A 26,665-nucleotide genomic window follows, 5' to 3' on the forward strand; every position below is an offset into this window, starting at 1 on the left:
GCTTTGACTTGCATTGCCTTTCCTAGCCTTCCCTTTGCGTTTTCTTACCTTTGCGTTTCCTTGCCTTGCCTAGCGTTGCCTTTGCCTTGCCTAGCCTTGCCTTTGCCTTGCCTTGCCTCGCCTTGCTTACCCTGCTCTGCCTTGGCCTGCCTTGTCTTGCCCAGCATTGCCATGACATGACCTGACTTGCCCTGCCCTGCCTTTCCTGCTTGCCATGCATTGCCTTACCTTGCCCTGCCCTACATTGATCTGCCCTGTCTTGCCCTGCCCTGCGCTGCCTTTCCTTGCCTTGGCTTGCCTTCCCTTCCCTGTCCTTGCCTTGTCTTGACTCACCTCACCTTGCCTTACCCTAGCTTGCCCTGCCGTGCTCTGCCTTGCCTTGCCTGGCACCGCCATGCCTTGTCTTCTCCTGCACGTCTGTGACCTGCCTTCCCTGACTTGCCTTGCCTTGCCATTCCTTGTCTTGCCTTGCCTTGTCCTGATCTACCTTGTCTTGCCCAGCCTTGCCCTGTATTCTCCTGCTGTTCCTTGCCTTTCCCTGACTTACCTTCCCTTGTCTTGCCCTGTCCTGACTTGCCCTTGTATTCCATGCCTTACCTTGCCGTCTCTCGCTTTGCCTTGCCACCTTGACTTGCCCTGCCTTGCCTTGCCTTGCCTCCTTTCCCTGCTTTACACTGCCTTGCGTTACCTTGTCTTGCCTTGCCTTCCCCTGCCCAGCCCTGGCCTGCATTTGCATGCCTCTCCTTGCACTACCCTTCCTGGCCCGGCCTTGACTTGCCTTGTTTTGCCTCTCCTTGCCCGTCATTGCCTTGCCTTGCCTTGCCTTACTTTCCTTGCTTTGCCTTGCCTTGCCTTTCCTTGCTTTGCCCTGCCTTGCTTTGCCCTTCCCCTGCTCTTCCTTGCCCTGCATAACCCTGCCCTGCTCTTCTCTGCCCTCCCTTCCCTTCCCTTCCCTTCCCTTCCCTTCCCTTCCCTTCCCTTCCCTTCCCTTCCCTTCCCTTCCCTTCCCTTCCCTTCCCTTCCCTTCCCTTCCCTTCCCTTCCCTTCCCTTCCCTTCCCTTCCCTTCCCTTCCCTTCCCTTCCCTTCCCTTCCCTTCCCTTCCCTTCCCTTTCCCTTCCCTTTCCCTTCCCTTTCCCTTCCCTTTCCCTTCCCTTTCCCTTCTTTTCCTTTCTTTCTCCTTCTAAGCTCAGCTGCTTAAATCCTTGCCCTGCAAAATCCAGTGGGATTAGCAGGCTGAGCCAGTCAAGGCAGGATAGACTTTTAATACAGGGACAAAATTCTTTGTCTCTGGTAATGTACGTCTATTTCCAGGTAGGTTTCCTTATATAACATCTGGCCATAGAGGAAAATGAATGCTTTTCCCTTGATGAAATGCTCTGTAAAAGCTCCAGCGTGATGCCAGGGGAGGTCATGGCGGTGGGCTGGGTTGATAATGGCTGCAGACAGTTGTCAGACGCCAGGGGAGCTGGCACAGCTCCCAGGAGAATTCCCCAATCCTTATCCTGGGAAAAACAGGGAGGAGGAAAACAGATAGCAAGAGATGGATGCTGCTTGTTTTCCAGACCCAAATTCCCTCGACCTCTGATATTGGCTGTCACAGAAACCTCATCCCTGCCCTGTCATCTCAGAACAAGCCCTCCTGCAGAGCCAGGGGGACTTCTGCGTTGGCTGGTTGTCCTGGTTTGGCCTCAGATGGACAGAAGAACCAGGCGGCCGCTCTCTCACCCCTCCACGGCTGTGCGGGAGCATCGTAAGAAGAGGCCAAACTCTGGGGATGAGACAAAGGCAGTTTAACACAACAGCAAAGGGAACAAGAAAACAACAACAACAACACGGATAGAGGAATGTAGAAACACAATGACGGAACCACCGCTCACCGGCCAGACCTGGGACGCCCCATCCTGCTCCCAGCGGCGACCTCCCACCCCCTCCGCCGGCAGCTCCTGGCTCCAGCCTGGGCATGGCTCCCATGGCATGGAATACCTGTGTCCCTGCCAGAGCCTGCGGAGAATTAATCCTATCCCCGCTGGAACCACGACACTGATGAATGGCAGGGGCTGGAGAGGAATTAATGATGGCGGATGATAGTTTTCTGAAATTAATGAAGGCAGATGATAGTTGTCCGAAAGGGGAAGATCAAGAAATAGGGGCTAGAATGAATTGCAAGCTACTGTATTTAGCCCTGTCCCTGGGCAGATAAGTCTTTTTTAACCTAGGGTCAAGGAGAAAGGATCTAAACCAACTTACTTGCCTCTGCCTAGAAGAAGCATACCCCAGAGGAAACACCAGAAGAGTCAGCACAGCACCTCATCATGGCACAGTGTTGGGGGATACGGCGGGTCCGTAGACCCCTTGACAGAAGAGATAGAGTTTGCAGTGTACCCATAAGAAGGCCGCGAGTTGTGTCATATAAGGACAATGTAACAAAAAGGAGAAAGAAGAAGATTGCTTCAAAGAACAAGGAGAGTTAGGCTGTGAGAAAGGCAGATTTTAAGCAATGTGAACAGGATTTCGATAACCAATCGTATTGTAGCTACGAGCGCCTGTGCTGTGTAACCTAACCGATTGAATGCGTAGAAAGAACGCGTGAACGGAGCGTGAACAAAAGATCAGATATATAAGAAAGCCAAGTTTGTAACAAAGGAGAGAGCTTAACTTAACTCTTCAAGGAGAGTCTTGTCGTTTGTCCGTCCCGACTGAAATGACAGCACAGCTCTTTCTGTGACTTGGGAATTTTAGTATGATGGTTGTGGGGTGTTTTACTGAATGATGAAATCCCAGTTATCCAGGAGTAATTAAAGAGTTCACATATTTTCATGTAATCCGTGCTTTCTTGAAATATCCGATTCTGGCTTCCCCATTGGGTGGGGTTTTAGTCCGATCCAGCCTTGCAAATCCAACTGGAAATACTGCATCCGCATTTTTATTTTCCTATTTGGCTCCATTCTTGTGCTGTGACTGAATGTATGTTCCTTCCATAGCTCAGGGCATAGCAGATATATTTCCCCCGTCTTCTGAGCTTTCTCGGGGAGCAGATTCTGCTGCACATCTGAATCTGATCACTTCCACACAACAAACTCTCGCATCTTCCTCCAGCCATATGTGGGTTCTGCAAGCCGCAATGTGAACAACGGGCACCTGAGTGATTTTTCTCGAGTCAGATGATTAAAAGTGGCATGTCTTTTGATTCTTGATTATTGAGCAATATCGAAATAATTTTTTGAGAGTTGTGGCTGAAATTTAAACTGCTATTTCTGCAGCTTATTCAGTCTCTACAGATCTTTTTTTAAGGGATTCTGAACTCATGGGTTCCAGAAAATAAGTTTTTTCTCCCTATAAATGGAGTTGTCTGCTCCTTTACCACCCAGAGGACAACTGACTCAGTTGTAATTCTCACCGAGTGTGATGGTTATTTCAGTCATTTCAGTTATTTCAGGACCTGTCAAATACCACTCCTCCTCCTATCACAGGCATGGCCAGGTTCTGTTCCTGCTACTCCTACAGTCTTCGGTAATAATATTTTTGCCCAGGTTACTGATGAGATATCTCTTCCACTGAGTCTTCAGTGTGTGTCAGCAATTACATAAATCTTAATTTCAACTGTCTTTTTTCCTGCAGAGGAAAGCATCATCTTAAATACGAAGCAGTTTTTGGAGAGCCATGAGCCCTGACAGTCAAGCTTACGAGGAGGTGTTGAGCAGTGTACAAACAGGGGAAGGAAAAATTCAAACCCTTCCAGCTTTTGCAGACCCTCCCCTTCACCAGAGTAACCAGCACTTTATCCTTGTCACGTTTGTCTTTCCACCCTCTTCTCCCCATCTCGTCGTACCTCTGGGCAGGGTTGGTGAGTCAGGGTTTGACATACACTCCATGGTTTGTTTCTGGTGGCTTCTGTGTCCAACACCCTCCAGTGCAATGACCCATCCTGAGATGTCTCTTCTTTGCAGCACAGATCAAGAAGCAGAGCTCCTTGGATAACAGCTTTGGGCAAATAAACCTTCCCAAGCCTTGCCGAGCAAGATCCCAGTGTCAAGGCCCAGCAGTCACACCAGGGGGACCTCTGGTTAAGATGATGACGACATCAGAGAAAACCCCAGGAAAACAGGCAGGTTGGACCCGCTCAGCCCCATGGGGAAGCATCGTCTGCCATCGCTAGCCAGTGCAGCTGCCCTGGGCACGCGCTGCCCATGCACACAGCGTCAGAGCGTGCACAAGACCCCGGTTGAGAGTGTGCACAGGGATCGGCCATGTGCTGTGTGCAGTGCAGGAGTGCTTCGGCCAGGGCTCAGCCTTCACCCACACCACTGGATCAGCACTGGCAGGTCCTTACTGCCATGTCTGCCATGGCCAGAGCTTTGTGACTGGCTCTGCCTTTGCTTGACAGCAGCAGCTGCCCATGTGCAAGGTGCCCACAGCTCCGCGCAGCCAGCTCCAGAAGGTCCTCGCTGGGGAGAGGTAGCATGAGTGTCCACAGCCCTCGTCCAGGCTCCCCCACTGCCACCAGCTGCACGTGGGTGAACAGCCTCACACCTGCTGTGTGGACACTGCTCATGCACTAAGGTGGGTTTGGTGGCCCCCACAGCCGCCCTCTGTGTGCTGGGGAAGCTTGGGGCAGGGTTGCCGTCTCCAAGCCCCATAAAGCCCTCTTCAACCTGTGTCCCCTTCGGGAAGATGGCAAAGAGAGGAAGCACATGCAGCCAGCTGGGAGGTGTCTAGGAGAATAATTTTCCTGCTGGTTTCATGTAGTGATGTACTCCTGCCAGCTCTGGTGATTACACTTCAAATGAGAGGACTTGATGCAGCTACCCACAAGCACAGACTGGATTTTATGGCATAGAAGGCCCCTTTGAGACCTGTTACACCACTCATCGGTAAGCTATAGCATTGAAAGAAACTTCCATCTACTTATTATCAGTCATTATCTATATCTGCTGTAATGGCAAGTGCACAAAGGATCTTTCAACCCCTGCATTGTGCAGAACATTTCTTCTGAAAATGAGTTAAGTCAGGGAATTCCCATAGCATGAAGCAGGGCAGGTGAAGATTGTGAATACGCTCAAGTGACTCGCACCAGGGGTGCTGGGAAACACATATATCACACTAATTGTTGTCCAGTCTTATGTGCTTGCTAGTAGAACATTTCACTTAGATAACGTGAGTCTGCTATGGGCTCAGGGACACCTCATCTATCCGCTTGAGAATCCTGGCCCGTTGTTCAAGATCGAAGCGCAGTGGGAAAACTAAGCCTGCTGGAACTCTTGAAATACCGTCAAGAACAGGGAGTCTGTGCGCTCTCACTCTCTCCCTCTCTTGCTAACAAGGCCTCTCTTGCTAATAAGGTCTCCCTCTCACTCCGCGGTGCCTGCGTCCCCTGCTCGTGTGCCTCTGCCCGGGTGCTGCCTCAGAGATTCCCCGATCCCCGAGGTATCAAGATTAAATTTGTACTTTGCCTTTCATCTGTGGTCTTGTGGTTGTTCCTGCGTCCTGCCTGCATCGGCTCACACACTGTGTGAAACAATGAGAATCTCCCATGGGCTTCCTGACACAGCCTCAGAGCTGATAAAGCAAAATCTAATAAAATAAAGTTATTTCCTGCTCTGATTTTGCATGGAATTAGTAGAATCAGTAAGATAGGTGAGAAAACACGGAGAGAAAATACATGCTGTAAAGAGCGAAAGAAAGACAGAGGACAGTCAGTGTCATCTACAAAGCCTGTAGACACTTTCTGTTTTCCTTCTTCACGTGTAATGCATGTGGCATGGTTCTCCACCAGACCCCTCGGGGCTGCAATACCCTGTGTTACCAGCATAGAAATGGCTTGGAGATGAAGACTGAAGCTTTCGTTCCCATATGTGGGTAAGCTGTGCTGAGGGTTGCACTTTTTCCTTGCCCTCACAGATGACATGTCTCTGTTGCCAGACAATGCTAAGGTTTCTGGGTCTTTGTTTCTACATAGAACCATAGAATCACAGAATGGTTTGGGTTGGAAGGGACCCTAAAGCCCACCCAGTGCCACCCCCTGCCCTGGGCAGGGACACCTCCCACCAGCCCAGGTTGCTCCAAGCCCCGTCCAGCCTGGCCTTGAACCCCTCCAGGGACGGGGCAGCCACAGCTTCTCTGGGCAACAAAATGCACTCTATTTTGATTTGACAGAGAGAACCAAATTAAGCCTTTTTTCCCTAACCTGCCCGAGGTTGATGGTGAAATGTACAGTAGGTCAGGGAGCCAGCAGCAGGTCTGTGCACTGCTTCTGCTCTCAGCATTTCCGAGTATGCACTTGGAAACAGGACCAAACACTCAACAGCAGCTTTGCAATCAACTAGATAATGATCACTTTCATACCGAAAACAGACTTCAGCTAGTGATTAAACAAAACCTTTCCACACAAATTGTCGCAGGGTAACAAGTGGGAATGGGGGGGGGGAAGGCAAGCTGGGAGTCTGACGTTTGGGAAGTGCTCTTCCACTGCTTATAAGAGGCTCAGAGGTCTGAAAGAACAGGCAAAGACACTGAGCTGATTCTGGAGAAATCACCGCCCACCATGGGGAGGACTGGCCAGCAAACACCTCTTGCTCTCCTCTGCCTAGCAGCTGTAGTGCTGATGAATCGTGTCCAGGTAAGTGAAGGTGAACCTCCTTCCCCACCAGTCCTACGGACCTTCAGTCAGCAGAGGTGCCTCTCAAGTCTGCTGAATGTGCAGTGCCTGAGGGACAAAGGGTGGGGAGCGTCCCCAGGACTAAGGATGTAGTTTTACAATAGGATTTCAGGCGCGTGAAGTCACTACAAGCGTGTTTCAGGGTCTTGTTTTGTCTGAAGAAATAGTTTCAGGGCAGACTGCTGAGGGCCATGATGCTTGCTGCTGGTGACAGCCCGTGGTGCCGTGGGAAGTGCCTGGGCAGAGCACGGACACTGAGGTGCTCTTCCAGGGAAGCCCTCCCACATCCCGTGTCCCACGTCCCGCAGGCTGTCACGGTGATGCTCCTTGAAGCAGAAGAGCATCTTGATGTAGCCTTGGGGTTTTTGGGGTTTGGTTTCTGCTAAGAATGTATTTAATCCCTTGCCAAACTAATTTTTTGCTCCTCTCTCTCACACACGCCCTTTTTTTCTTTTCTCTCTCTTTTTTTTTTTTTAATAAATATCTTGCACTTTTCCTATTATTTTACAACCCTTTATAGCTTCTGGGCCAGAAACCCAGCAAGTATCGACTGGTAAGGATTAGTCCAGGTGTGTCTTGGTGAGAGGTTTCTGCTCACTTCTTTTCCCACCAGGAAGTCTAAAAGATGTCAGCGTATGGGTTTTCTACATTATTCCATAAATCAAGGAAAGAAAGTTACAGTGTACCTGCTTTACAGGAGTCAGATACCTGCGCACCGGGAGGTGTGATGGGCTCCCCATTGCTGTTGTCAGACAGCAAAACTGAGACATACAACTTGAGAAATCTGTCTCCCTCGGGGAGGCGAGTGGCTCCTCCACTCCCCGCAGCCCTTAGGGGCACCTGGTCAATGTTCCACAGAAACCTCTGGGTCTACATCATCCGAATAAAACAAATTCAAGCACATTTCTCCCATGAGGAGTGCTGTCTCCATCCGCGGAGATTTTCAAGACCCAACTGCAAAAAGCTGTGAGCAACCTGGTCTGAGCTCAGCACTGAACCTGTTTTGAGCAGGAGCTTGGAGTAGAGACCTCCTGAGGTCCTTCACAGCCTGAGCTATCCCCGATCCTGTGGTGACGTAAAAAAGACATTCCAGGTGGAGACTGGTCTCCTCTTTCCCGTTCTTCTTAAAACTCATAGACTTACATGTCCAATAAAGTATACTCTTTTCAGAAAGAAAACTCAAGATCTGTTTAGTAATAACTGCACAACAGAAACTATGGGCTGATGATTTTATTATTTTATTGCACAGAAGAAATAAAGAGGTTTTCCAATCTCTACTTACTTAGGTGCTTTGTGTTTTTTCTGGCAGATGTGCCAGACCTATTGTGTAGAAAAGGTGGGTGTTTCCCAAAAAACCCATCTTGTTGTCTCTTTTTTTTGTTGTGTTTTATATCGTCTGGTCTTTTATATCATGTCTGTAATAAAATTTCATTTTGCAACTGAAGGTACACAAATCTACAAGGATCTACAAAAAATTCTAGAAAATCTAAAAAAAAACCTAAAAAAAAAAAAAAGCCAAACGGAAAAGCTGCTTCGAGCTGAAATGAAATGATGGGATTTGGGGAACATGTGCTTCGGTCAGTCTCTTTAGACAGAAATATGTGTCTCTGAATAAATTCTTGTGTACATCTCCATCTAAAAATAAACAACCTGAGAATAAGACCTGTGCCCAGCTGAGTTCTACCCAACTATTGTCAGCACTTTCCTTTCCCTGTATTTATACAGTTTTAAAACCCCTAAAACTGTGACAACCTTGCCAGCAATTCTAGTTTCCTTTTCCAGTTCACTCACCAGTAATTAATTCTTGGTTTTACATCTACGTGGGAGCAACAAGCTGCCAGGAGCTGGTAGCCAGAGGTGGGTCCTACGTGGCTGGTGCGTCCCCGGGACTGCCGCGCCGTGGCTGTGCTCCACGAGGTGGACCTGGATGGGGTGCTCTGGAATTTGGATAATGAGGTGAAATCTCTGTGCTCAAAGAACAATTAAGACTGGCTTTGCTACTCTTAGAATCACAGAATCATAGAGTCTTCATGGTTGGAAAGGACCTTTGAGATCACCAAGTCCAACCATACACACACCAAAAAAAAAACAAAAAACCACCAAAACAACCCCAAAACGAAAAAAACCCAACCAAACAAACCAAAAAAAGCCCTACAATCTCTGCCACTAGAGCATGCCCCGAAGTGCCACATCTAGACTTTTCTTAAACACCTCTAGGGATGGTGACTCAACCCCCTCCCTGGGCAGGCTGTTCCAGTGCCTGACCACTCTTTCAGTAAAGTCATTCTTCCTCATATCTAACCTAAACCTCCCCTGACGCAGCGTCAGCCCATTTCCTCGGGTCCTGTCATTATTCCCCTGGGAGAAGAGCCCAACACCCACCTCTCTGCACCCTCCTTTCAGGTAGCTGTAGAGGGCAATGGGGTCTCCCCTCAGCCTCCTCTTCTCCAAGCTAAACGTGCCCAGCTCCCTCAGCCTCTCCTCACATGCCCTGGTCTCCAGACCCCTCACCAGCCTGGTCGCTCTCCTCTGGACACGCTTGTGCAACCCAGGGGAGCGGAGGCTTGTCCAGCCATCGTGGGATGAAGACGAGGAGGGAGCTGCCTTGTGTAGACAGGACAGTCCTACTTCTCGTCAGCAAAGACAGTAAAATCAAGGTAACAGGAACCTGTGTAGTTCTTTGCCTCTTTGAAAGGCTACCGTGCCCCATGACTGACCTTTGTCTCGTTACCTGTGAAATGCATATTAAATTTGACACCCCTGTATGTGCTAATGAAGATTATAGAGATCATGCTAAACATATATAGCACTCTAGCACTTGTCTCTCAACCCAAATCATACTACACGTCACCTAGGGGAGGGAAACCTTGTAATTTTGGGGATAAGGAGATGGTGAAAATGACTGTTAAATTGGGAGAGAAGAAACTCGATAGCTGACGGACCAGCAGACAGGCTGCATTCTCTCCCTCCGCCCCAGGCCAGACGCCGTGCTGGGTCAGTGCCTTCACCCTCTGGGGAGTGTTACCCCAGGTTGTATTGTTATTGTGTTTGCTAGCAATATTAACCTTCATTAATAGCGCTATTGTAGTTAGTGAATTTATCAACGGCAATCTCGAATCTGTTCTGTCGCTCTCAATAAATAACTAATTTTGATTCTTGTGAATCTGATGCTGCGAAGGTCCTTTGCTGGGACTCTCGATAAACAAATCAGTGAAAGTCCTGGGACTCTGACAGACAGATATCGAAGCTACATTCCTTTTAAGGTGGCAGGCGGCTGGCTGGTGAGTGGCCCGGAGCAGAGGAGTGAGGCTGTCCCGACCCCTGCGGGCGCGCAGCTCCCTGCCCCTGCGCCGGCCAGCAGCAAAAAGAGCTCCAAAACATCTTGTCACACCGGCTTTTTGACTGTGAAAGTCTGGGGGTCTTTAAACTAGAGTATTTAATGTGTGAAGCATAAAACACAGAAATAAATATCAACCTCGAGTTTTTTTTGGAAATATATTGTATGAGGATTTTTGGTTTGAGTTAGAGCCAAAATAATCCCAGACTTTTATTTTATGCTTTTCTTTAATGGCACTGAAACGAGGAGTGTTAAAATTATGGAGTGAATTTCCAGGACTATGCATACATTGCTAAACTATCAAAGTAAATATTGTCCTTAATTCTAATCACCATGCCAATATTTTGTTACGATTAATGGTTATTACCAACCCATAGTCCAGAGGTGCGCGAGGAGGGACTACCGCTATATTTTACGGAATCCCCAGCAAATGCACACAAACAAACAACCTTTTCCCCAAAAGGGACTTTGTCAATCCATCTGCTGTAGCTCACGTGACAACTGGAACACCCTCATGATAAAATGACCTTGGGTGAAAATCTCCCTGTCGTTGTTCATCTTGCACTGAAGATCCTCTAATTGGTTTAGGCGTAACTTTTCCTTCTCCTTCTCCATTAAGACCCATCTGCCTTCTGCCCTGGCAGGCTGTCCAGAGATGAGTGGATGGCTCCACGGACTTTTTCTGAGACTGGAATGCATATAAAAAAGGCTTTGTGAGCCAGCTGACTGAATTCCGGCTTGGGAATGGCAATATTCGCATGCTGACATCAGAGGGTAAAGAAACTGCTAACGCGTTTTCTTAACACTGTTCTCACCTGGCAGCAGGAACAAAATATCTGTCCAAATGCAACAGCTCTTCATCGGAGCCTGGCCAGGGAAACGTGGAAACAGCCATGTCCCCAACCCCTTGCCTTCAAGCAGAGCCTGTGAGGGAGAAAATGGATGTGGCTGCTATTTTGGCTGACTCAGTGCGGCTTTACTCCAAGACAAGAGGGAGAAAGACAATGGAGGAAGGCCCTAATTTTAGAGGGAACAAGATAAAGATGGAACACCGAAATAAATCGTTATAAACAAAAGAGAAAAAACAAAAGATTTGACAAAATCCGGGTTTGTTTTTTTTAAAAAAGTCATCAGCTTTTCCTGGAAGTCTAAAGGTGAGGCAGGAGAGTCAGCTAAGATCCAGGAGCACTGACTGCAGTTGTGCTATGGATATTTAGAGAACTGAGGAGTGGCTGTGAGATAAACAGGGGTTAGGAGTCTCTTCACTAACAAATCAGAACTCCTAAAGACCACAGAAATAAAAATACAGAATAAAGAAAACCCAACAAAGCACGGGCAAATTGTGTGTGTCAGTAAATTGTTGTTATTAGGCAATAATGAGCTTTGCATTGACCTGAGAGACTTTGACAACAACCATCATTTTGCTTAATACCATCACTCAAAATTTTAGGGGAGGCTGAAAATTAAAAACTGATCCTTGGAAAACTCGGCAGTGGCTATGCAGGTATGGAGGGTCCACGGGATAAACTGGAGCTTCCAGCAAGGCAGGGTGATCTGCAGATGAAATGCTGTATTATATAGTGTCAAGACATGAAATGCTTTTTGCATCACGTAAATGATCTTGTCTCGTCTGTCCTGTAAGGGCCCGTGCATGACCTTCCATGGGCTGGCACCGCCAGGGATGCTCAGGTAATAGAACATCGAGCATAATCACAGAGCCCTGTGAAATACCACCCCGGAACATTACCCGTGCTCCTGGGGCTACAAGTTCTCCTCAGACCAAGGTCACTAATCCTAAAGAATAAAAAGGCATAGCATAATTTCTCTGGAGATCTGTGAAGGCAAAGCTCTCACTCCATCAGGTATCTGGATTTAGTCATACTGCCTAAGCTTTCCACTTGCAACGGGAAACTTTGATGCAGCAACACTTTGCTGAAGAGGGACCTAGGTACGAAATTTATTGGACACTTTAAATAGCAACTGAGAGCTGCTGACATTTGAGGCCTGAATGGGGGTAATAGGAGAAGTATAAGCAAAACCTTCACCAAGAACCAAATAGTTCACCTCATGCAGGTATAACTTCCAGTTGCGTGACATTTGTCTGGTCCAACAACAGGCAAATTGTTGGGAAAATTATTCTGCTTTTTAGCTCTGGCCATCCTCGCCCGTTTGGTGTGCGTTCCCTCACCAGGTGCCCCTGCGGTAAGAACCTCCTTTGCCCCTTTCCTGAGCACATTCCTCATCCAACCAGTTGTGCCAGAGCAACCAGTCCCACCTCTGTCTCCACAGCTCTGTACATGGGAAAATCAGTATCAGCAAAGAAGAAGGTCTTGGGCATTGCCTTTACACTCTTCAGGATCCATCTGAGCAGGGAGGGTGCAGAGCAGCTTCTGCCTATCCTATAAATCCCGTCCCTGCCTGTCTTCCCTGCTCTGCCCAGCAGGAAGGTTCTGTGGACATCAGCCAAGACCAGTGAAACCACCAGCCTGAGCTCCTCACAGCCAGGAGCTCCCATTGAAGCTGCCCTGGAAAAGCAGAGAGTGAAACCTTGTTCAGCAACACAGCGTGTGAAACCCCAGGGGTGTGCAGGGGGAAGCCTCCTATCTTTGCTTCTCCATATTTCCCCTCCCCGGGGAAGACAACTGTCTTTAGAAACTCTACCTGTTACCTGTTGCCCTTTTGGAGCTTCAGAACTGGTTTTGTAGTAAGGACAAGGGAAATGTGCAGCAGAACTCTCAGCGCTGAGGGGCTCAGGCACTCAAAGACAGCATATGTTCACGAAACCCGGAAGCAGAAAGGGAAAACCAAGGAACATCTTTTGAAAAAACTGCTATCTTAGTGTGGGCAAATGTCCCCACCACAGATTCTAAGACTGGTTATGGGCTGAAGAAATTCTCCCTTGTAAATACAAGTGTTCATCCAAAAAAAACCTGAAAACTTTGTTATTTGCACATGGTGAAGAGCTATAAATAGCACAAGCCACAAAAGGCTAAGCCAGAAGAACATCTTTCCTCGTGGCTTTGGATGATAACCCACTCTTGCAGGTTAACATCACTCCTTTCCCAGCAAGGCAAGTCTCCAAAGCACATGGACGCTCCTCTTGAGCACACGTAATGGTGCCACCACACAAGCTAACTCTGATTTCACATTGCTTAAAGTTAGATCTGTCGGAGTTTACCTCCCAGCTCCCCAGTGCCAACTGCCTGCCCCTCTCGCAGCTTTAGGAGTTGCGTGGTGGTGTCCTTAGGTTAGCACAGAGCAGAGGAATGCAATGACTGGGGCTTGCTGCTTGTTTTAGGTCCTTACAGCTTTTGCAGCTTTCCGCATCCTCCCTGCAAAGCTTTAGCATCCTGGTGGCAGCAAAGCCCCAGGGCCCCACCAGGACCCAGAATTTCACCTGCAATTTTGCATTAACCAGTGCTAAACCACCTGTTCACACAGTTACAATGCTCTCGCATGAACATTTTGAAGCTCTTCTGTCATCTGGTTGTGCCTTCTGATTTGCTAAACTTCATTTCTTGGGGATTTGCAGCACAGTTCACTCCTGGGGACTTCACTCTTGGCATTTATGTCTCTAGAGGTGAAGCGATGGGTCACAGCGTTCAGAGTTACTCCCCGTTCACCAAGTGTGCCTAAAATTCTTGTTTTCTCATCCCCAAAGTGGTTCTGGACTTTCGAGATTCACAGGGGACGTTCCCCAGGGCTCGAGGGAGAATCTGCATAGAAAGAAGAATTGCTGATGGTGTAAATGATCAGCCCCCTGCAATCTTCACTGAGTCCTGGCATGAGGAAAAGCAATTAAGGACATATTGATCACTGGGCCAATTTCAAAATCTACCCTCCGGGGCCTGACCTACTTTGGACTAAGCTCGTTCATTGGCAGTTTTCCCCCGGCTCCCAAAAGTGGCTGCATCCATAAAGACACTGCTGCTCTCCTCTGACGGAAATGGGGTGACATCTCCACATGTCCCCCATGTTGGATGGAGCCTGCAGCTGGTAACATCTAAGGGGATGCAAGCAGATCCATCACAGCTGCCTCCACAACACGCGTTCTCAGCCCAACCCAGAGCTGGCCACTCCGCCAACGGAGCAACTGGGAAAAGCTGGGCAAACCCATTCTTACTATTTTTGGGGGGGGTTTTTTGGCAGGACAGATCTAGCCTGGAGCCCTTGAGACACGGTAACGATGGGGTAATCTTCAAGGCCAGTTTTACCATTGCTTTTTGGAGTGATTTACCAAAGGAAAAAGCTGGAAACGGCTGATGGCAGCACCTTTTGCCTCCAGACAGTTGGAACAAGGTATTGCAGCTGTTTCCAGACACAGAGCACAGGGTGCAAGGCACTGGAATGGAGAAGGCTTCTCGGGGTCGGTTCTGGCTCTTCTTCATCTCCACCTGCCCCAGGCGGGCAGCACAGGCTGTACAGACGAGGGAAGAGGGGTGCACAAGTCTCCAGTCACCCTATAGCTGCCCCACACAGACCTCTCCCTTCCGAGCAGCTCAGAGGCACCTGCTCATCCTTTTTCTCTTTCCTTCTGAAAGGCTCAAGGAAGAAGTCCCTCTCGTTTTGCCTCAAGAACTGCACACGCAGCACTTGCCGTGGATGAGATACTTCTTCCCATGTAAAGTGAATCCCAAACTTGAACGCAACCAGTCTGACCACAATCCTTCTCATTTCCCTGCACTTTTTTCAGACGGGGGCAGGAAAGCAAGGTGTGTGTTTCCCTGCCAGAATTAGTTCTCAGGAACAACAACAATCAGAGCATCTACTGAATTATTATGTTATATGCATGCATGTATGAATACGTGTAAGAACACGTACATGAGTGTGTGTATGTACGGGCTGTTTGGGGGACACAGAATTTAAGTGACAACCAAATATTTATCTCTCCCCTGCCTCCTCCCATTTGCTTAGCATTAAAGTAGGCTGTCATATATCGTTGGAATTTGGGATGTTAGAGGGACCTCATGATAGAAGGGAATGCTTGGGGAGAGCTATGTTCTGCCTCTGATATCCTGATAGCTGGGAAAGGCTCCAAAAAATCAGTCTCCTCTGAACCAGGATGCAACAATAGGGAGAAAAAAACTTAAACTCTGCCCTCTGCTAAAATTTATAAACTTTACGGGCTCGGTGTCTGACGGTAACATGGGGGTCAAACTCGATGGGTTCGGACCTCTAGTAATGCTGCACAAATGAGCACAGGAGTGTCACAGGGCAGAGCAACAGCAAAGCTAAGCAGAAATCCTGCTCGCTACTACCACGAACAGGGACCGAAGGAAAAAACGGGTAGGGGAAAAAAAAAGAATCAAACATGCTCTGCCCACCTGACCTTGCCTGGATACACAGAGTTTTAAGTCCGAATCAGTCATGAAACCTCTCTTTGAAGGGTTGCGAAGCGGTGCTGGGCTGCCCGGCAGGCAGAGCGCCGCAGCGTGAGCCAGCCTCTGCACCTCCTTTCTGCCAGTGGCCTCAGATGACCTTGGGCTTTTCATCTCCCCGTACCTCAGTTTCCCAATCTATACCATAAGCTCTGCTCTTTGTAAAAGGCAGGATGAGGGGAGGTGTCTGCGCTTAGCTACACCTATGTTTTTCCTGCTTCATTTCCTCTAGAAGTACAAAATGGGAGAGCAAAGGCATCCAAAATCTGCAGAGGATGGAGGTGAGGCAGCTGGGCATGAACCTTCCCATCAGGCTTGTGGAAAATGGCTTGTCTCGGAAACAGCTTGAGACTCAGCCAGAACCTCGGACCTGAGAGCAGGCAGTGGGCAAGCGCAGAGGTGGAGCTTGTGTCGGGATTATTTTGTTAGATATAAAAGGCTCGGATGGGTCAGTGCTAACCACAGTGCCCGGGACGCGGATGAGGGGAGCTGCGCAGAGAGCCGAGAGCGGTGCCGGCCATGGGGAGGGCAGCCCCAACCCTCCTGGCACTGCTCAGCCTAACAGTGACTACTTGTGATGCCCAGGACACCTGTCCAGGTGAGTGGGGCACAAATCCTACTGCCATCCCACTGAGACAGCCCGTAACACAAGGAGCTGGGGGCTGGGGGCGGGGAGGGGGGGCGGGAGAGGTGGGGAGGAGGATGGACGACACGACAGAATATGATTTTTTTTTTTTCCTTCTCTGCTTTTTTTAATTCAGCTGCAAGTGGGAGGAGGGGGAGGGGGGGGCTGAAGTCTCATCAGCCACTTCACAAAACCGCTGTCTCCAACCAAAGATGGCTCGTCCTCCCCCACTCCCCAGTGGGATCTCAAGGAACAGGCTGGCCCATACCAGGTTTTCCATCCTGGTTAAGGGCTCATGGTTCAAGGTTCATGGTGCCTTGGCTCAGTTAGCACAGGATGCAGAGCAATACAAAGGACCAGCCGAGTGCTTGCTGGGTGCCAGGCATGCTGGCAGCCTGGGGACGCTGCACAACACAGCTTTCTGTCTGTATTCCTGGAGAAGGCGATAGGGGCGATTTCAGACAGACTCACTGTCAGGAAATTTAGTAGAACCTTTACTGTCCACTGATCCGCCAGTGTCACTTACTCTGCTGTCAATACCCCCTCAGGGCACCTCTCAGCTTTTGTTTTATTAAGCTACAGTATATTTGTCATGCATGTAACGTCACATACAACAGCTTCCTCTTCCACTGGACTCTCCTGAAGAAAGAGAGGTTCAGTGTCTGGCTCCTGTAATACGTGATATCCTCAATACCATCTGTTAATCCACACAACATCTCCAAAACTCCCACCCTTGTTGCTTTTGCTTGCACTGTTCCTCAACTCCAGAGGGTTTGGCTTCCTCTCCAAGACATTTCAGAGCCCTAATAATCTCCATGAAGACTGTTTCCATTTCCTCAGACGTGAGAATAGTGGGACTTGGTGATGCTGACCGGCTCGCCATTCTCCAAGGATGCCCTGGGATCCCAGGTGCCTCTGGCCCAAAAGGAGAACCAGGTCTCCCAGGAACAAAAGGTAAGGCCCCAAAAACCAGTGATGAACGCTGTGATGTGAGGTGGCTTTGTTGCTTTGGGTAGGGTAAGCAAGCTGAGGCTGGAGCAGGCTGGCCTGGCACTGGCTTCTCTGAGCAGCTGGAGAGTGGAAAACACCCCATCTGGAGATCCAGAAGGATGGGATCATATGGAGTCGTCTTTTTTTCCTGAGTCCTGTCACAAGTCTGAAGTGGTCCTGGGCTGTGAGTGTCATCACTCACTTGTTTCTTCTACAGTAAAAACATCCGTTAATTTTCTGAGTCTTTATTGAACAGTCTGGGCGGGAGGGAGACTGCGGCGTTCCTGCACGTCTACCAGGAACAGTTTGGGAACTGTACTGGCACCCCATACCCCAGGAAGCCAGGAAGATGGGGGTCTTCAGGGTTTTCATAGCCAAATCACAGAGAAGGTGAATCACATTAGCAGAGGGAGCAGATCCACTGCAGCAAAATCCATGGGCCGGCTCCAAGATGCGCAAAGCTCAAAGGAATTCATACATGAACTGCAGGTTAGGACTTACACTGGCAGTAGCAGTGTTGTGTAGCTTCAACAGAAGAAAAGAACTAAAATACATGGCAAGACTGAATCTAATTAACAAAACCCAGCTTCCTTGTTTCTGCGAAATCCAAGGCCCAGCTGCTCGGGCTTCTGTATCATCTCCCCTCGGGTTGGCTTGCAACGTGCGCGTATGAACTGAGTCTTTCCTTGCAGGAGAAATGGGAGCCCAGGGATTCCCCGGGAAAGCAGGACCACCTGGCGCAAAAGGTAATGCATAACATATTCAGCTCTAATCCATAAATCTACCCAAGTTCAGGACATGTACTGGGAGACCGAGTCTACAGAGATGAACTGTAGAGCTGGTCATAGTCCGAGAAACAGCCCTGAAATAGGGTACGCAAAGCAGGATTTGGGGGGATGGATCTTGCATGGGGTCAGTACGAGAAACAGTGTCCTTGAGTGGGACCACATCACAGAGGAAGACACTACTCTTCTTCTCGAAGTTCCCCACTCACCCTTCCCAGCCCCCTAAAATCAGGCCTCTCCCCATTCCCCACTCCTGCCCTAACCTGCCTCCACCATGACAAACCTGCCCAAATGCCCCCCCTCTCTGAGAAGCTTTGGGGTACTTCGGCCAGGACGTCTGATGCAGAGACACCACGCTGAGTGCTTCCTGCAGCCTCCAGGCCTGGACTCGGCATGAGGAGCCATTTTAGCCCACTTGACCAGAAGGATGGGATCAAACCACCAGGAAACAGCTGGCACAGGGTGAAGCAAGGAATGGGGGGGGGGCAGTTCTTTGAAAAGAGGAAGATGTCTGCTGAGAAATCAGCTTTCACTCCATCCAGGCTGTGCTTAAGGTCTTCAGAAGGATCTGCGTGCTGCAGGCGTCGAAAAAGCGTCTCTTCTAAAGAAACCAGTTCCCAGCACAAGGTGGCAGCCAGGAACTGAGCACAGGTGCAGTGACCAGCTGGGAAAACAGCCCCTTTACATAGAATTATAGAATGGTTAGAGTTGGAAGGGACCTTGAAGATCATCTTGTTCCACCTCCTGCCCTGGGCAGGGACACCTCCCACCAGCCCAGGTTGCTCCAAGCCCCGTCCAACCTGGCCTTGAACCCCTCCAGGGATGGGGCAGCCACAGCTTCTCTGGGCAACCTGGGCCAGGGGCTCACCACCCTCACAGCCAAGAATTTCTTCCTAACATCTAATCTAAATTTCCCCTCTTTCAGTTTGAAACCGCTACCCCTTGTCCTATCGCTACACTCCCTCATAAAGAGTCCCTCCCCATTTCTCTTATGGGTCCCCCTTTAAGTACTGGAAGGGGCTCTGAGGTCTCCCCGGAGCCTTCTCTTCTCCAGGCTGAACCCCCCCAGCTCTCTCAGCCTGTCTTCATAGGAGAGGTGCTCCAGCCCTCTGATGCTGAGTTTGTAGCTATTTCCCAGCCCAGCACCCAAGACTTCAGCTGAAACCCCATCAGGAGACGGATGAACCCGCTGAAAAAGCAGCTGTTGCCCCAAATCTCACAGCTGCCTGGCTTTTCACAGAAAGCCCCCACAAAGAGTCACTGAGACAGAGCCGTGAATCCCCCATGCACTCCAACAGATGGACCAGCAGCTCGCTCTCTCCCATGTCCTTGTCCTGTTCTTCCTGCTCTTCCTGAGAGATGTTGCTGATCCAGGGAGCGGCCAGGCTGGGGTGGCAGCACCAGCTGGGACACTCAGCAGAGCACCATGGCTTTGCACCACTTGACAGCCTCTCTTGTACATTTGGGACATAGGGAGGGGTTGGACCAGCCACCTGGGGAGCTACAGTGATTCACTTGGATTGGGTCATTTGTGATGAGCATTTTCCTCTTGCCTTTTGCAGGAGCAGCTGGAGAGCCTGGCTTCCCAGGACCAAAAGGTAAATCATGATGCAGTGACTTTGTCATGTGAGCTGGTTTAGTTAAACTTCTACCCTGTGCTGTTCTGGGAAAACAGACCAGGTGGGAGCAACTATAGAGAAAAAAAGAAAAGTGCCCCACCAGGTTCTGGGTGGGGCTGTTTGGTGACAGTTGTGCCCTAGCGCAGGCTCAGCCCCCGGCGTGGGTGGTGTGAGCAGCTCCACTGGCAAATCGGCTGTTCGGCAACAGGAGCTGCCCCCAGCTTGGGTGCCTGACGCTGCTGCCCAGCACCGTCAGCTACAGAAACTGCAGCACTTCACACGCCCCAGCCCAAGGGACCAGCCAGATTCGGGCAGAGCTCTGAGCTTCCCAGGCTATGGCAAAAGGCAAGGGCTCGGCTGAAGCTCAGTCACTGCTAGTGCCAGAGGTCTCCCTACCAGCGCTAGCAGCAGAGGGAAAACATGCATCCTGCACGCGAGGACCACGGGCACCCATCGCTGAACATGGTCTGCACTGCGCCTTCCCTCACTGGAGCTTGGCTTGTAATAGCTGGGGGCCCAGTGCTGCTGGTCTGGCGGCCAAGTTCAGTGCACTTGCTCCAGCTGCCACAGCTGCTCCCAAACCACTGACTAAAGCCCTCTGCCAGCAGCAACCATTCCCTCCTGGGGCTTTTGACCCTGCCTTCCCATGTGCGCGGTGCCTCCTCCGTTCCCCACCTACCTGCTTCTGTCCCATGTGTCCCAGCCCAATGGGATTCACTGGTGCAACATGTTGGTACCCAACTCCGTGGGCAGAGCAGCCAGGTCCAACAGAGACACATCTGTCAGCCTTGCCATTTGGACCTCCCAGCCCCGAATCAGATGTCAGGGGAAAATATATCATGCTGGGTCCAACAGCCTAAGAGAGGCAAGGCTGCTACTCCTTGTGCATCTATAATGTGTTCCACCCCCTGGCAGCCACCTCGTGTGACTGCTAGGTGACCTGTAGAGCTGCTCCCAGTGACTGAGGATGCTGGGTATCACTGCTGTAATTACAGGAGTCTGTGACTTGGGTTCCCACCTGCACTTGTCGCTCTGTGCAGATGTGCCTTTGATGGGCTGGTGGGTCTCCTCTGGTGGGCCTGGGAGCAGCCAGGGCAGGACGTATATTGAGTTTCTACTCCTGCCTGGTTTCTCTGTGCCTCTGTTGTGGGCGCAGATGAACTAAACACTTCCCTTAACATCACTGCTGTTCACCAGTGCAGCAGGATTTGTCTTGAGGAGCAATGATGCCAAGTGCTGGCGGGAGGGGGAGGGGGCGGGTGTGGAAGGTGAAGAGCAATTGATGGTGTTGTTTGTTCAACAGGAATGAAAGGAGAGCCTGGATTTCCAGAAACATGGGGTGAGTTTCCTCCTAGGTCCTTCATGACACCGTTGGCTTTGCAGAGCAGGTGGTGGTGGACTCCCTGCACCAGAAGTCAGGACAGACCAGCAATAAAAACAAATTCAGAATGACACTGAAAGACTGAGTAAGGAAATACCACTGTTAACCCATTTGCTTCTCACAGCCACATGCAGCTTCTGTGTGTCTACTATGTAATCCAGACCTGCCAGGAAAGTCATCTCCTCTGAGCATTACTCGAGTCGCCTGTACTCTGTGTGTCCTGGAGGAGGCCTGTCTTAGTTTTTGAGAGCCTCAGTGTCCTGGTTGCCAAGATGAAACAACTAGAAACATCTCTATAGGCATACTGGTACTTCAAAGGCAGTTACACCACCACGCTTGCTGTGGCATGTTCAATAGACACAGAGTCCACATGTGTCATAGTTGTGTCAGATTAACTTAATCATTAAAAAAAAAAAAATGAAAGAAAGAAAACAAACAAGCTTCAGTTGGCCCATCTGTCTCCATGAGCTAAAGCCAAAGCAGAGCTACAACCTGCTCTGGCTCCACACGGAAGCCGTAGGGCCACAGCCACGTGCAGAGGCTTGGGCAGATCAGAGCTGCTGTAACACCTGAAAAAGAGAGACTGGGATAGCACTGAACTGGCCCCTTGCTGCCCCAGGCACTCCTCTGCCCTTTTATGTAAAAACATTTGGCTAATAAAGAACAGGCCAAGTCCAGGACCATCCCTCCATTAGGAAGGATACCCATGCCCACAAGACAGCCTGGTACAGCTGCACGTCCGTTCATCAAATACAGCACACAAGGACACCTGCACCACCAGCACCACCGTCTCAGGTCATCTCCCAGGGCTCTTCCCTGTCAAAGCCACAGACACACCTATAAGCTGGGATGTCTAATAGGGACCATTCCAGTCAAGCCTTCGGCATCTGTGAATCTGAGCTTTTGTCATCAGGTGTGGTTTTGGGGACTAAAAAAAAAAATGTATACATAATATATATGTGTATGTTCAAAAGTACCGTCTGTCCAATCCACTGAGGATGATCTGAACGCTGTTTTCTGTGTTACGGGTATGTGTTTTTCTGGTCACCACTCCATTGCTGCCAAGTACGCCCACACACACTCCGTGTCCTCCATAAGTACCTGAGCCTGGACGAATTCCTGGATCGTGAGTTTTTCATCCCACTCAGAGCAACTCCATCACTCAGATCCCCAAAGGAGTTGTTGCAGATGAGAGGAGTCTGAGCATCTTAGACCATCTCTCAGGTGTCCATCTCCCCTGCGACATACGGACTCAGAAACCACAGCAGGGTTTGGTTCCCAGTTGCGCCAGAGTCCTGCAGTGCAAAGAGCCATCTGGGAGGCTGAAGGGGTCAAAGCCTCCGGCTTAGGGCATGAGGCTGATGTGCAGTGAGCATCTTATAACTCCTTCTGCTTGATCTCTTTCCCTGATTTGCACAGAAGCCAGGAATTGCCAAGAGCTGTTGGGTAAAGGAAAGATCCTGAGTGGCTGGTATACCATCTACCCCCAAGGCTGCAACACCACCACCGTCTTCTGCGACATGGACACAGATGGCGGAGGATGGATTGTGAGTAAGATGAGGTTTCTATGTCCCTATAGAGATTTTTACTAAGGCTGCAAAGGATTGCACCAAAATAGAAACAAAAAGGGAGGAAAACACACACGGAGGGGACAGCTGAGGTTCACATCAGCAAGGGTGGATGAGTCCCTATGGGTGCAGGGGATTCTCCCGGGAGATGTCTCTGCGAGCAGGCTGAGCACCACATACCCACTCCCAAATAATTTCCTTCTTATTTCCAAGGGCAGATGGAGGAGATCTGTAAGCGAGGGATTCCCCTGGGGTTTGGTCCCCAGAGACCCGCAGGAGTGTCCTGCCGCAGGGGGAGCGTGCTGCAGGGGGCTGTGCCACCCGGGCACTGCAGATGCTTTCAGGGGGGAGCTGGCGGGGCTGAGGCTCTCCTTTCCTGCAGGTTTTCCAAAGGCGCTGGGATGGGTCAGTGAACTTCTTGCGAGACTGGGACTCATACAAACGAGGCTTTGGCAACCAGCTGACAGAGTTCTGGCTGGGGAATGACAACATCCACCTCCTCACCTCACTGGGTAAGGTCTGCCTCCGTCCCGCGCTGGGGCCCTGAGAGTCCGACCCCTGTACCACACTTGGTCATTAAAGGATGCTGAACCTCTCACAACCGTCTGAGGCCCCAACAGTTAATCCTAAACAGCATGCAGGCTCTTGCAGCCCACTGCACACAGGGAACTGCACTCTAAAAAAGGGAAATCTAGAAGCCACAGAAGATGATGAGCTGGCTGTGACCTACCCTGGAGATAGGCCAACACATCTTCCTACTAGGACTGGTTGTGATGGCAGACACCTTGTCCACACGCAGGCTTGGAGTCAGAGTTGTGTGCAGGACTCCTGGGCGTGTAGCTCTCAGTGCCTATGAACGCCCAACACCATGATCAGAAAAGGTGCTTCACAAGAAAGCCATCAAAGGTACAGGAGGTTCTGCAGGAATTTCAAACAAATCATAACCTCTCTAGTAGTGGAAGTTCCTCTCAAGTTAGCTCAGGGCTCCTTAAACCCTCCATCCTAAAATCCAGGTGTGTATTTACCATCAGCCCTGCACCACCACTTGTCAACCTTCTCTTCTAGGACCCTGTGAACTCCGCATTGACTTGAGAGACTTTGAAAACAACTATTACTTTGCCAAGTACGCTTCCTTCAGAATTTTAGGAGAGTCTGAGAAATATAAACTGGTTCTGGGAGACTTCCTTGGTGGAAATGCTGGTAAGTTAGCAGCAGCTCACTGGGAAAGGCTGCTGTCTAGAGCATTTCAGAAGCATTCAGCATTTTTAATGAACAGCTGTATCACGCAAACTCTTTGTACCATCAACATTCTTGATGAAGTGTTTTAAAAATGTGAGTAAGATGAAGTTCCATTACTCCCATGAGCGAATATGGTACCCCAGGTGCTGAGTGACCTCTGGTGCAGTGAATGACAGGGACACCCGTCACCCACAGAGTGTGACCCAGAGCATTACCTACAGGCCCAGTCATATGTTTTAGCAGCAAATGTGGAGTCTGGTCTTGAGCAGCACCTCATCCCACATAACCTTCCCAACAGCTCTGCAGCAGCTGGGCAAAGTTCTTCTTTCAGTTCTTTGGAATGAAATATTTGCCCGTGAGGTTTGGCATTTCCAGGGCTGGGGTGCTGTTCAATACCTGCAGCATCAGCACTGCGTCCTCTTAATGCCTGATGTTTTGTTTTTCCTTAAAAAGCGAACAAATCCTCTGCAAAATTCAGTACCCCTCTCGCAGGAATGAGTGAAACCAACACCTGAGACAGCAGGGCTCTGGGTTTACGTGTTTATGTTTATGCACGCGGCAACTCTGTCTGATAGTCCAGACCTTGGTACGTCTGCAGAGAATCTGAGTGGTGAAAGAGCAGAATCTGGCCCATTTGATTCACAGGCATAGATAAGTTCTCCGTGTGTTTTAGCAGAGATCAGGATACTCTTTTTCTCCAGGACCAACGAGGAAACCTGGGCAACCCAGAGAACAGCAGGATTTATAAAATCTGCCCTGCATCCAGCAAGGCCCAGTGATGCCCTGCAGTGCTGCAGACACCTTAGGTTCCCTTTTGTGCTCTCCCTTGCAGTAACTGTGAACTGTACTCCCTGCAGGAGACTCCTTATCATACCACAAGGACATGCCATTTTCAACAACAGACCAGGACAACGACATGAGCTCCTTTAACTGCGCCACAGAATACAAGGGAGCATGGTGGTACAACGACTGCCATTACTCCAACCTGAATGGCATGTACTGGCCGGGCGTTCACGGGAGTTATGCTGATGGCATAAACTGGAAGACGGGCAAAGAATACCATTACTCCCATAAGCGAACGGAAATGAAATTCAGGCCAGTTTAACACGGCAAGCGGGTGCCTGACTAGCACCAACAGGTGCCACTCAACAGCCAAGAGAAGACACAAAACATAACGTTGTGTGAGGGCAAAATTGGACTAGCAAGGATATTACAGGTTGTGCCTTCAGCCTAGAGCAGACTTTTAGAGACCAGAAGAGATCAGTGCTGGTTTGAGGTCCTGTAAACACCAGACTGTCACCCTGGACTATCTCCAGCAGGGCCACAGATGCCGACTGAGCCTGAGCATCTAAATCTTTGATTTAAAGACCAAGTGATGGTGAGGCTACTGCTCAATAGCTCTCAATATTATTACACTAAATGGTAATTACTGGTAATTTTCAGTCTAATCCACATATGTGAAGCCTCCAGTGTTCTTGCAGCCTCTTTTTCCATTGGACCCAAGAGCCATCTGAAAGGCAGTGAATTCCCAACCCCCTCACTCTCCCTGCAGGCTGTGATGGAGCCACGATGTAGACAAGCTTGGAAAGGACTGAACTTCCAGCACAGGGCTGTAAGCACTGCCACCTCGGAGTGGACTCCACCTTCCCTCCCTGCTTCCTCACACAACATGTGCTCCAGGACCTCGGGTGGGACCTCAGCTCCTGAAACCACAGTAGCGTTGCTCGGCACTTCCCACCACAACACAGCTGCAGCTGGGACCACAGCCAGCTTCAGCCACTCCTCCAGGGCACATTCCGAGATCTCATTCGTTAGCCGCTGTGGACCAAGACCCAGGATACAAAACAGTCTGTGCAGCAACATGTGTGGTCCCACGACACTACAGTAGTCCCAAGTCAAGCCTTGCACGAGTGGACATCATGTAAATTGCCAGTGGGTATCAGTATCTTCCATTTCACCTTGTTTCCAGTAGCATGTGAAGATGGGCTATCTGCTGGCGGACGGAGGCAGTTCACCCAGTTTGTGTGACGTTTTATTTGACTATTAGCAGAACTAGCTAAAGGGTCTCTTCCAGGACTCCTGCTTCCAGACTTCCCCACAGCTGATGCAGGGGAGGAGAGCCTACTGCTAACTCCTCACTGCAGGGACACCCCAGAGTTAGTGGAAGTAGAATATTTATTTGTGTTATGTTCCTAGCGGTCCCGGGTTTATCACGTTATTTATTGCTCAGCTGTGTACAGCTCCAGCCCTACAACACTGAATCCAAACCATGTGGGTGAGAAGAGCAAAGAGGTGACTCACCCAGCACAACACAGCGGGTCAACGGTGTGCTAAGAAATAAATCTGAGGTTTTGCATCTTCCTATTCACTAGGTCCTGTCCCTGCTCACTTCTCCTTTTCAGGTACATGAGAAAGCGTGTGCCTGAGCAGAGAAGCACACACCGAAAGTCCCATAGTCATTTCCCCGTCTCCAGGAGCTCTGTTTTGTTTTTCTCCCACTCCCAGTCAGATTGATGTGCCCTCAGCAGGAGCAGGAGCAAGGTTCCACAGCATCCAGCTGTGTCTCACCCCACCAGAGAGGCCCAAGGTGCTGCCACAGACTCTTTTGCAGAACCACAGAACCGTCTGCAGAGATGTTTGAGCTGGTGCTGACACCCTTAGCTTTAACCTGGCTAGAAGTGCTGGATCGCCTTTTTCTGCTCCCCTCTATCTTCTCCTCTTACTACACAGAAACCTCCACCATTTAAATGTCATCTGTGAAGGACACCAACGTTAGAGCAATTAAGAGCACACCAAGAACAGTTTACCCAACCCCATCTAGTCAATATTCCCAGACCGCCATCTGACTCCATAGAGGAAATATTCAGGTATGACAAGCCACCACCAGTGCTAGGTGAGGCGGTTTGGACCTGGCTGCAGAGTGAAATTCTCCTGCATCCCCCTCAGCTGGTGCAGTGAGCCATGGGCTGGCACTGCCTCCCCTCCAGCATGAGCCCCAAACACTGCAAAACAGAAAAATGCTCCCTGTGCTGGTACAGGCACATGGGGGAGAGGGTCATTGGGGCTGATGGTCCATCCCAGGCACTA

General features: G+C 49.9%; 2 protein-coding genes across 9 annotated transcripts in view; one reads left to right on the forward strand and one right to left on the reverse strand.

Moving 5' to 3' along the window:
- Window positions 1–7,990: 7,990 nt before the first annotated feature.
- The window catches only part of LOC134523595 (dual specificity testis-specific protein kinase 2-like), a 63,300-nt gene continuing 44,625 nt past the window's right edge, over window positions 7,991–26,665 (reverse strand). For 7 of the 8 annotated variants that reach the window (XM_063352631.1, XM_063352633.1, XM_063352637.1 and 4 more), the window contains 2 exons: window positions 10,809–10,917; window positions 7,991–10,681 (listed from right to left, as the gene is read on the reverse strand). In XM_063352631.1, coding sequence (XP_063208701.1) covers window positions 10,608–10,681; window positions 10,809–10,917 — 183 coding nt within the window. In that variant the 3' untranslated portion in view covers window positions 7,991–10,607. Of the gene's footprint in view, window positions 10,682–10,808; window positions 10,918–17,251; window positions 17,721–26,665 lie in introns of those variants that run through there. The other variant, XM_063352632.1, reaches the window with a different exon arrangement.
- Window positions 15,855–24,726, forward strand: LOC134523597 (ficolin-2-like). Its single transcript, XM_063352641.1, has 9 exons — window positions 15,855–15,969; window positions 16,837–16,950; window positions 17,679–17,732; window positions 19,334–19,369; window positions 20,694–20,729; window positions 22,191–22,318; window positions 22,722–22,851; window positions 23,405–23,539; window positions 24,436–24,726. Exons 1-9 carry the CDS (start codon window positions 15,891–15,893, stop codon window positions 24,681–24,683), a joined length of 960 nt encoding a protein of 319 aa, XP_063208711.1. The 5' UTR covers window positions 15,855–15,890; the 3' UTR covers window positions 24,684–24,726.

Source organism: Chroicocephalus ridibundus, chromosome 15 (assembly GCF_963924245.1).
Source record: "Chroicocephalus ridibundus chromosome 15, bChrRid1.1, whole genome shotgun sequence".
NCBI lineage: Eukaryota > Metazoa > Chordata > Aves > Charadriiformes > Laridae > Chroicocephalus > Chroicocephalus ridibundus.